Source organism: Monodelphis domestica, chromosome 4, assembly GCF_027887165.1.
Source record: "Monodelphis domestica isolate mMonDom1 chromosome 4, mMonDom1.pri, whole genome shotgun sequence".
Lineage (NCBI taxonomy): Eukaryota > Metazoa > Chordata > Mammalia > Didelphimorphia > Didelphidae > Monodelphis > Monodelphis domestica.
Window position 1 is genome coordinate 425,950,731 of NC_077230.1, and position 11,421 is coordinate 425,962,151.

The 11,421-nt window shown below is 48.5% G+C and overlaps 1 protein-coding gene across 1 annotated transcript in view; it reads right to left on the bottom strand.

Annotated features, from left to right (window-relative positions):
* Window positions 1-9,758, bottom strand: part of LOC103092368 (uncharacterized) — a 1,666,349-nt gene extending 1,656,591 nt beyond the window's left edge. Inside the window, exons 1-3 of the mRNA XM_056825346.1 lie at window positions 9,310-9,758; window positions 7,143-7,436; window positions 5,440-5,805 (exon numbers count right to left, since the gene is read on the bottom strand). Of these exons, the coding sequence (XP_056681324.1) occupies window positions 5,440-5,805; window positions 7,143-7,436; window positions 9,310-9,640 (991 nt within the window). The 5' untranslated portion in view covers window positions 9,641-9,758. The remainder of the gene's footprint in view (window positions 1-5,439; window positions 5,806-7,142; window positions 7,437-9,309) is intronic.
* Window positions 9,759-11,421: the final 1,663 nt, after the last annotated feature.

Consider the following 11,421-nt stretch of genomic DNA (forward strand, 5'->3'; position numbering starts at 1 on the left):
GGCAAGCTGGTCTGGGGATGACAGACCCCTTAATTAAGCACCTGGCCTTGGATTTGTGTCCTTTCTAGCTTGGCAGAACCACCAAGAGTTTGTTTCCTTGGCCTGGACTTCAAGAAGACAGGCTTCTTGCTCCATGGCTTGCTGTGGATATTGGTGGAGGCTGGGGAGGATGGACCTGAGACAGTCCATGGGGAGATTGTGCTCAGAAAGGTAAAAATTAATTTTAACTCTGAAGAGGAAAGAAAAGTAAATGCAGAGAGTGGGAATAGATCAGTTCGTATCAGGGTACAAAAAGAAAAGCCTCAGACTGGGAGTCAGGAGAGACTTGGGTTCAGGTCTACAGATTTTGAACCCACAATAACATTTCTTGTGCATAGGACTGTGTTTTGCCCCCCAAAAGTAGGTCATACCCTTTACAGAAATTTCTGGAATTCCTGCTTTGGGCTCTCCCCTTTCCTTAGGAGTTTCCTGCCCTACAAGATGAGAATGATAATATTGAAGGTAATCTTCTCCAAACTCAGATATAGTGTTAGGGTGAGAAGCTAAGCCAATGGGGACTAATTTTCCCTGAGACTTCATGGCCCAAGGGCCCATGGCCCTTTCCTTATCTCTAGTTGGCAGGGAGGCCTTGTCACTGAGTGAGATATGGGTCCCAAAATAATCTCTGGGGCATATCCAGTAGGCTTTCCAGACTTCCTTCTTGGGTCATCCTTGGCCAACTGTCTTAGGATTAATTTCCAAAGTGGAAGGAATAAGTTAGAAATATTTCACCTTCCTTGACCCTTCCTCTTGCTATTTTGGTAGAGCTTATAACTCTGTCACTTGGTCCCTATTGGGAAGTTGAGGACGAGGAAGAGTGAGCCTCCCACTTGTGTCCAGTAAAGCCAAGTGAGACTGGCCAGGAAGGTGACAAATATGATGTCAGCTAGCCACCTTTTGAAGTGTGTGAGTGTGTGTGTGTGTGTGTGTGTGTGTGTGTGTGTGCGTGTGTGTGTGAGAGAGAGAGAGAGAGAGAGAGAGAGAGAGAGAGAGAGAGAGAGAGAGAGAGAGAATATGAAGGAACAGTGACCATGCTCCTGGGCAAGAAGGCCTTGGTAGAACATTTAGGAAGGTGTCTTGATAACCCCAATGGATCTGGTGACAGGCATGACATAGTGGCATAATTCCAGACTTAAGAATGAGAAAGGGCAGAATTCAAATCCTATCTCAGAATGTTACTGCCTGTGTGACTTAATTGCAAGTCCCTATCTATATCTCCATTTCCTCCTCTATAAAATTAAAATAATAATCTCTCCCTCATAATGTTGTTGGATCAAATGAGACCATGTACAAAAGCTCTTTATAAATCCTCAAGTATTGCATACATGTGAGCCATTACAGTTTTAGAAGGAGGTAGGTCCCCCTTAAGTGCCTTCAAATGGAGGAAGAGAGTGATGACAAGTCCCTTGGGTAATGCTCTGCTGCCCTGAGCAGGGATGAAAGGAGCAATGGAGAATGGATTAAAGAGAGTGGAGCAAGAACCAGGTCACCTGTAGAAAAGACACAACACATTATGCACTCTTGGAAACACTGGAAAGAGCCCTGGATATGAGGTCAGAAGACTCTGAGTTCAAATTCCAGCTCTGCCACTTCATACCTATGTGACCTTGGCCACATTTCTTTCCTTCTCTAGGTCTCAATCCTCATCTGTAAAGTGAAGACTATGAATTCCAGAATATCTAAGGTCCTTTTCCAGGCTAAATCAAGAATTCCATCATCACAGAATGGCAAGCACTTTTGAGACCCTCCAAACTTCCCATCATACCCTTGTGAAACTAATCAGAACTGTGGGTAGAGCTGGCCATTCTACTCCTCGAAGACATTAAGGGGCTCACTGTTATCACCCATCTCAGTCAAAGTCTGAGTCTTTTAAATGATGTTCAAAGCCGCTCCACCACCCCCCTTGAGCCATTCCACCCGTGAAGCATTCCCATGAGGAAGACTACTCCTTCCCTTTGTGAATCTTGAAATTTCTCAGACTTGTGAATGTTAAAAAATTTGGGAATTTTTATTGGGACAATTCCCTATTGGAACTATTCCCCATTTTTAAACAGTGAAGCTACTTAGATCTAAAATGTGAGAACTCTACTTGGATCAGAAATGGGAGGACCTCTACTCCACCGGTACTTAGGACTGCTGTAGGGGAGAAAACTCCTTGCTAAACAATGAAAGTACTTAAACCCATACTTATAATGAGGCAAAAAGTTCTTTAAGCCATGCCTAGTTTTAGAAGTTATACAATAGGGTGCTAAGTACCTATAAAGGTCAGGCAACTTGTGAATTTACAAGGAGCAAAGAGGTGAAAACTTATTCAGAAGTTTTTTTCTGTTTCAAACTTACTAAAGGGATTAGTCGACTCAGCTGTGAATTCAGAATGGGCTGTCCTTTGGAAAACATCTACTGTGATTGGTAGATGTAAGAATTTAGGGGAGGTGACAAAGGAAAAAATTCCCTATATAAGGAAAAGAAAGAGTCTCTTAAAGAACAGTCAGCTGGGAACGGCTCCCTTGAAGGGTCTCTCTCGAGACTCTCTCGGGGACATTTCAGATTAAGGATTGAGTTGGTGAAGGCAGCTGAGATGGAGCTGGCCTGGTGTCACTAGAATCCTTGCTTGGACAGATATTGTGGTGAGTGATTAAGGACTGACTGATCTTTTCTCTTAGGGCTTAGGCCTGGGGTGGCCAGGACTGACCAGGGCCAGCTTATCCCTTTCTCATTATTCCCTCTTTTTCTTTCTTTCTTTCTTTAATTCCTCATTGTATTAATTAATTAAAATCTCTATAAAACCCAGTTGACTTGGGTATATTTGAATAATTGGGAATATTTCCCTGGTGACCACTTTATATATTGATTTTAAAACAAGATACTGTAGTGAAAACATATTTTCTGTGGTCACAATTTACTCACCCACTTTTATATCTACTACAATTTATATCTTCCACTATTTTAATCACTACAGTTTATAGCTTTCAACCATTTTAACTCTCACAGTTTATGGCATCCACTCTTTTAAATCTGACACCATCCATGTCATGTACTCTGACCAAAGTATATGTTATATAAGTATATATATATATGTATATATACATATACATATATATATATAAACACACATATATATATATATACTAAGTATATAGAGAGACCAAAAGACTATCTGCCTCTGAGTCATGCCCCTTGTCCATCCCCTTCAGGTCTTGGATCATGGCTCCTAGGATCAGAGGGTAACAGACTCAGAGCTGACAGGGACCATCTAGAATGCTGGCTCTTCACCTTTTTGGTCTCATAGACCCCTTGGGCAGTCAGTGCCCATGGACTAAGCCTTCTCTGAATCACGATTTTTAAATTCCCAAAATGAAACACAAAGAATTCCAGAGGAAACCAGAAGTTGATGCAAATAAAGGTAAGTTTCCCCATTTCCATTTCTGGATTCCCCAAATCTGAGAAGTCCTGATCTAGCCTAATGCCCTTGTCATAGGGGAAAACCAAGGCCTGGGCTTGTAACCTGTCTGTGATCAGATGACAAAGCACAGCTGGCTTTGCACTCAGGGCCCCTGACTCCAAGATGGCTCTCTTCCCCCTCTCAGAAAGTTGCTCCAAGTTCAGACTTTAAGTGAGTAGCCCAATGCTATGCATCTGATGTCTTAGATGGGACTTGATCTCTGGACTCCGTATGCCTGAATTCCTTGGTCTTTCACTATATAAGCGGCCTTTCTAAAGCCTCAATTGCATATGATCAAATGACAGAAATGTGTATTTTTAAAAAGAAGAAATCCCAGAAATATCCAGGCAAAAAGTACAGTGTGGCCTTCTGTAACTCAGGCCTTTCCTGGAAGGTCTCTGAGGCTCCTTCCCACTCTTGCTGAATTCAGTGGTCAAAATGCCAGCCAAAAGGGAGCACCAAGTTAAAGAAGAGGCAGGAGAGAAGATGGCGGCAAGATTTCCCTGGGAGCTCACTCATCATGGATCCTCTTCCCGACCTCTTGACTCAGACCTGTGAATGTTCCTAGGTCCTTCCTCCCCCAGTCTCATCTGCTCAGGAGGTGAAGGACAGAAGAGGGCTGGAGATGAGCAGCAGGGCCCTCCTCAAACACTGGCTCCTGCCACAGATGATTCCCAGGACAATTCCCATGGGCAAACCATGGAAGAAGCCTGGATGTACCAGACAGCCAGTCACCACCCCACTAAGCCCCCCAGATCATGCCCCCTTCAGGGCTGGAAGTCTCATCATGGGGACTCTGAGATTCTTTGCTTCTTTGTCCCACCCAGATCTGGTTAGAGATCCCCACTGGATCATTCTGGGTCAATGGCCAGCTAGTCTCTGCTTAAAGATTCCCAATGCTGAGTAGTCACTATCTCCTGAGATAATCCTCAGTGGTGGGAAGAACCTAGGTGATGCGTGAATGGAATGTTGGACTTGGAGGTCAGGAAGGCCCAAATTCGAATTCTGCCTCAGCTATTTCCTAGCTCTGGGCCTCTGGCCAAGTCCCTTAATCCCTTTTGGTCTCCTTTTCCTCCATGATAAAAAATGGTCCCTACAGCACAGAGTCTTTGGGAGAATCAAATGAAATCTGCTTCACAGGGCCCTTTGCTCACCTTCAGGCACTCCAGAAATGTTAGCTAGTGTGGCCAGCTTTCCGAATTAGAAAAGCCGCCCCCCCCCCTGGAGCCCTAAGTGACCTCTTTGCTCCCCTCATTGCATGGCATTTGTCTCTTCCTCCAGCTGAGACCTCAGTGGGAGCAGCTGTGACCCTCTGCCCAGTCTGTCCCTTCAGAGAAGCCTGGGCCCCCCAGCTTGGCCTTTCCTCTAGAACCTGCAGGGAATACAGGTGTTCTCCCTCGGGGGTCCCTCTCACAGCACTGGGAGCCTGAGGGTGGGGACTGGCCTCTAGAAGGTCCCAGAAACCAAAGCAGCCCCTCCTCTGGCCCCTGTGGAGTAGGTGGTCTGGCCCTGCCCTCTGAGCCCTGCAGGGCAGGCCAGGAGTGTCTGGCCTCTCCCTGCCCCACCAAGCTGCCCCAGCCTCCTGGGCTTTTAGAGGTCTGAGTGCAGAGAACTTCAAGAAGAGGTTGTTGTCCCCAGGCCCAACAGGAGGGGACCAGGGGCCATCCTAGGCCCTCGGGGCCTCACCCAAGCTTCCTAGCATGGACTGGGGGAGGCAGGAGCAAGAAAGCAGTTAGCTCTGCAGCCAGGGCCCTCTGAGCTCTCTGGGGTTCTCTGGGGCTGCCAGGCAGGAAGCCAGGAGTTCGGGAGTCTCCCCTCCTCAGGCTCCTTCCTGTGGGAGGGGGTCAGGCTGGGGCTTCTTCCTGCTCCCTGGAAAAGGAGGGTGGGGAGGAGTCGGACCCCAGACAGGGAGAGGCTGTTAGAACAACTGCAGGGCCCATGGGTAGGGCAGCACTTACCATACACCTTCAGTGGGGCTCCTGCTTCAGGTCTGTCCAGAGTCCACCTATCTTTGATGATCTGTACTTCATAGTAACCAGAGTCATTGACGAGGAGGTTGGGGAAAAACATGGAGCCATTATGGTATACCCTCTGCCGAATATTGGTCTGTAACTGTCTTCTATTATAAGTACTGTATGTCACGATGTGTTTCCTGCTGGGTTGCTGAGCTGATGTCTTATAGTACCAATTATACATAACAGGAGTCCCCGAGTACCCCACGATATGAAAGGTGACGCTTAAGCCTTGTGTCCCAAGGGGTGGCTCTACTTCAACTGTGATATCTTGAGCAGACGTTGGCTGGATCCAGCAGCTGAGGATGGAGGCTGAGGGGAGGAAGGGGGCAGAGAGAGGTCAGCACATCCCCTGCCCTCCTGGCAGACCCCGATCCCAGAGCTGTCCCCAGGCTCAGGGGTGCTGCCAAACCGACCCCAGAGTCTGTCTGGGCATTCCTGTGCCCACACGTCCATCTGTCTGGCCCGGCCTCCACAGGGGATCTCAGAGGTCGGCCTGGGACCCCTCTGAGGCTCCCTCTGAGCACCTGATTCAGAAAAGACCTGCCAGGGTGGTGGGCGAGACACCGAAGGGAGAAACGAATCACTTAACAGGTGCTTCCCAGTTGGGGAATCGAGTCTCAGAGCTGGATAGTGTATGATTGAAAATCTTCTTCCCTAAAAAAAGAACTACATATCCTAGAGCCCACTGACTTCCTGTCATTATGTACTTACTGTAGACAGAGGATAAAGGGCCTGGGATTTGGAGGCTCCTTCTCTCTGATGTAGAATCAACATTGATGGTGGTTGAGTGGGGTTGACTAAAAAATGGCTCGCCATCAATGTAAAAGTTAAAATTAAATCTCAATAATAATATTATATTTTAAGAGATTTATTAATAATCATTAGAAATCAAGGAATAAAGAAGTTACAAAATAAAGACCACGTGCCCATGGCTGGTTAGCCAGTTTTTAGTCAATCTCACTCACCACCATCAATGCTTATTCTAAATCAAAGAGAGGGAGCCTCCAAAGCCCAGGCCCTTTATCCTCTGTCTATAGGAAGTACTAATGACAGGAAGTCAGTGGGCTCTTAGGACATGTAATTCTTTTTTTTAAGGTAACAGATTTTCAATCATACAACAGGACCTTCCAGATCAATGAATCCAATATGGCCAATTCACAGACTAAGCCTTGAGGTCCAAACAAATAACAGCTGGGGCAGGTATTAAGCAGCAAATAGCAAGGGCAGCCTCAGACCCAGATCTTCTGGCTCCAGCCCAGGGAGGGCATTTCCCACTAAACCCCAGGGCATTGGAAGGCCCACAGTTGTGATCCCCAGCCTGGCTAGGAGGAAGGTGATGCTCAATGGCAAACATTAGCTAAGAGAGGTAAGGGACCTGTCCAGGGTCACTCAGGTAGGAGAAAGGAGAGCTGCCTTCTCTAGCTACAACACAGCCTTGGCCTCTTCAGTTTACCTGGCTCTGGGGCAGGGCTCTGGGGCTTCTTACTTTCTCCCCTGCCCCTGCAGGGTGTCACACATCTGCAGAGTGTCTCCTGGGACTGGCCTCCCTGCTGGGCCTTGGGTGGTTCTCCTTGTCTCTAGGTGAGCCAGAATCCCCCAGGTTCCCCCTCCTCCTCCTCTGGGCCCCAGCAGAGCAGACATCTCACCTGTGATGATCAGGAGCCCCTTCCAGGTGCTGCCCCTACTCTGTGAGGCTTTTGAGGGCCTCTCCATTGGTCTGCACTGCTCATCAGGTGTCACTGCCTCTCTCCTTCCCAGGAATCTCTGTTCTCCTACCCAGCAAGGTGTCTCATCCTTGGGTGTCTCCCTGGAGCTGTCTCTGCTGCTCTCCAGGCTAATGACTGTGTGGCTGCTCCAGAGCCTGTCTCTGTCTCTGTGGAGGCTGCTTCCCCTGCTCCAGAGGACTGGGATCTTTCTCTTCAGGACTGGAGCTCTTCTATCTGCCAGGATCACAGGGGCCCCACAGGGCACAGACTTGGCCTCTCACTTTCCCCTCCTCCCCTCTCTCATCCTCTTTCTTCCCCTCCCAGAGGCTCTGGCCTCCTGCCTCTCCTAGGGAGCCCCTCCCACTGTCCCTGGAGTGCTTTTGTGCCCAGGAGGAGCCTGGTCACTCAGGATGACCCACAGTCCTCTTTGCTGACCTCCTGCCTTCTTTCCCTCCCAGAGGACTGATTCTTTGCATCCCACAAAGAGCCCAGAGAGCAGGGGCAGAGGCAGTGTGCTTGGACCCTGTCTGGGGCTTCCAGGATGCTGACTGCTGAGCCTCCCTGCCCTCCCCTATCAGGCCAGGCCAGTGCCCTGTCCTTTGCTCAGCCATTCACTGTGGCTTCTGGGGATCCCCTGGCACTGGAGAGTGGGAGCAGGGAAGGAGGGAGACTAAAGCAGACAGAAGACACCTCCCTCTTCCTGCCCCCACTTTCTCTCTCCCCAACCCCTGCTGCTGGGGACTCAGCCAATGGGGGAAGGGCTGGGGCTGGAGCCTAGAAGGTGGGAGATCAACTCTAGCCTTTGGGACCTTGGACAGCACTTAACATCTCTGTCCTTCAGTTGCATTTGTCTATTCCTGCCTCCATGTTGAGTTTCTGGGCAAAGATCCTGGAGTGTCTGCTGTGTCCTTCTCCAGCTCATTTTATAGACGAGGAAACTGAGGCCAGCTGGGTGAAGTGACTTGCTCAGGGTCCCACAGCTAGGAAGTGTCTGAGGTCACCTTTGAAGTCTGGAAGTGAGTCTTCCTGACTCTCCAGGCCTGGTACTCTCTCCAGGGAGCCACAGAGATGCCCACTTAAACTCTCTGCCTCAGTTTCTCTGACTATAAGGTGGGCCAGACAACAACAGTATCTGCCTCCCATATGGGTGTGAGGAGCAAAGGAGACAGTAGTTGTCAGTCATTTAGCACAGTCAAGGGGGGTCCCTAGTCAGGCCCCTTTGGGAGGAGGGAGTGCTGTGGGCCAGGAGGTGGAGGCCACCCAGAGAGCCAGGGATGGGCGTAGGCTGAGATTGAGAGAGTCGGGAAGGTCTGTGGCACCTTTGATTAGCTTAGTGAGCCCCCAAACCTCCTTGTATGGGCCCACTAAGGGCTGGGCCACAAGGACAGGGAGCTTCCCTGCTCTCCAGGAGCTCCCATCCAATGAAGGAGCCAGAAGGCAGCCAGCTCTGTACAAGGAGCTGAGCGGAGGACAAGCTGCAGAAAATGGCAGAGGGGAGGCAGCAGTAGGAGGGAGAGCAGGAGAGGCTCAGGCTGTAGGTGGGATCTGAGCTGGGCCTTGATGGAAGGCAGGAGGCAAAGAGGAAGAGGGAGCCACCAGCTCAATGGATTCCACAGGCATGGAGCCAGGCACTGAACAGAGGAGCAACGGAGGAAAAGTCTACTAAAAAGGATGAGTTTCTGCCACCAGCCAGCCCTGAGCCTGCCAGGCCAGCCAGCATCTTCCAGGAAAAGGAGGAACCTGACCCTCAGAGTGGACAAGTGACCATTCACATTTCCAGAGATACCCAGCTATTACCTGTTTTAGGAGAGTTTTGAACCCAATGCTTTTAACTCCAAGTCTGGAGATTTCGCTATTGGGCCCTGCTGTCTCATCCAATAAAATCCAGCTTTCAAGGCTCTCCTTCAGTCTGGCCCCAGCTGATCTTCCCTGCCTCATCTTCCCTTACTGTCCTCCAAAAACTCTAAGCCCCAGGAAAGGTGGGTTATTGTCCATCTGCTCCTTTACATTCTTTACATCCCATTAGAGAGAAGGATCCCCCTTTGATATGGGGTGAAGGGGTGGGAGACAAAGAGGGGGATATAAGGAGGGGCAGTCTGACCAGTACCTGCTCGTTTTTCCCTTCCATATGGTGACCGACCTTTCTTGGCCTTTCTTTTTGCTAGCCCTGTTGCCTTCCTTCTTGTAGGACAAGTGTTGGAGGGATGATGGTTGGTGTTATGCAAATGGTGGGAGTGAGTGTGGGGTTGGGCATGGGATGAGGAGTGATGGCTACTGCAGTGTGCTGTCCTGTTACCAGTCCTGGGTGGACTAGGGCTGGGACTGACAATGGGACTGGGGCTCTGGCTTTGGCTTCGGCTTCCACTGTGACTTGGACTTGGACTCTGTTGCCTATTTATGTTTTGCTTCTGTGTCTGAGCAGCAAGGAGCCCCTGCATCGTTGGCAGCCATGAAGGCACGTGGAGCTCAAAGGCCACCTTCCTCCTCTCCTTGTCTGATCTGGTCTGGCTTTCCCAGAACCATGTCTACAGACCCTGAGTTATACAGGTAGGGGCCACTGTTAGCCAGGACAGAGGGCTCGATTGTGATGTCAATGGCACAGTGGAGGTAGGGAACAGGCAGGTGGTGTGATGGCAGAGGGAAAGTGCTGTGGCTCAGAGGATGGGAAATAATGGAGAGAAAAAGATGCCTGTCCCAAAGGTTGTGATTTGAACAAAGGAGTAAGTGAAGGGGCTGCTTTTTCTGGTACTGAGAACTACCAGACCATTTTGTCTTGCTGATGCCTCCTAAGACTCTCCAGGTTGATGTCTCTCCCCTCTTGCCTCACTGAAAGTCACCTGCTTGTGGACCCCACTGCATATCCTGGGACCCTGCTATCCATGTTTTCCTCGCACCCTTGGGGGATATTTGAGCCTTTCCATTTGACCTTATAGCAGAGTGTGGCTTCTCTGAGTGTATGGACTTCTGCCTTCTTTGTAGCCTTTCACATTAACCTCTCTCTGAACCTTAGTTTCTCATATTAAAGGAATCTAAAAGTTTCTTATGACTTTTAAGCTCCATGGTGCCTAGCGTCATTTGCCTCAGTTTCTCCACCATTAAAATATCATGAAGTTTGTTCTTTCTTCCCTCCCTGGCAAAAACAATTTCAATGTTTCCCTTTATTAGGCAAAAGAATGAGTAATTGTTATAATAAATTCCTGGTTTAGAGTCAGGAAGACCTACGTGCAAGTCTCAGATATTTACTGTATATCCCAGGGAGTCCATCACTTCCCCCTGTTTGCTTTCAGTTTCCTCATGTGCTAAATGAGCTGGAGAAGGAAATGGCAAATACACTACAGTGTCTTTGCCCAGAAAATCCCAAATGTGGTCATGTTTTAAAAGAGTTGGGCATGACAAAACTGAGGATCCCCTGCAATCTGACACCAGCTGATCTTCCCTGCCTCATCTTATCCTACTCTCCTCCAAATACTCTAAGCCCCAGTCAAGGTGGTTTATTGTCTATCTGCCCCTCTATATTCTCTAAAACCTACTAGAAAACATCACTGGATCCTCTGGCCTCCAAGATTTTGTTTAGAATATTCCCTATTGCTAGAATGCCTTCTTAATTTCCTCCTTACCTCCTGAATTCTCATTCATCTGTAGAACCTAAATCAAATTGATACCTGGGATCTATATCTGTATTTATTTGTTTTATAAAAAATCTTTTGTGAATTTTAAATTTACTCCACCCTGCTTAGTCTTTAGAAATCTAGCAACCAGGAATGTATACATCCCCACTTAAGGATTGACTGTTGGAGAGGATGACCTATGACCAGCATGTGCTAGCAAGTGACAAATCAGAAACAACTGACTGATCCCCTGGACTATCCTAATCCAAGCTTAAGTTACCATTGGTACATGTGAGACACAGGAAGTGATGTAAAGAACTGCCTATATATTTTGTGGCACTTCCTATGAGTGGTCACTTGGCAGGGTTGGGAGCTTTGGGCAGCATTTTGGAGTACTTGCAGCGTTTGGATCTGTAGTGTGGTTTAGGTGAGGCGTTTTCTCTGAGCAACCTTGGTGAGTGATAAGGCTGATTCCTCTTTTCCTTTACCTCCTGAAGGCACTCTCCTCTGAGGGACCCTTCATCTTGGAGGAGATCTTGTGGCTGGAAGCCAAACTAGATTTATTCTTCTGAGAAGGTCGCTTGGTTGGCTTAGGCTAGACCAGAGAAAAT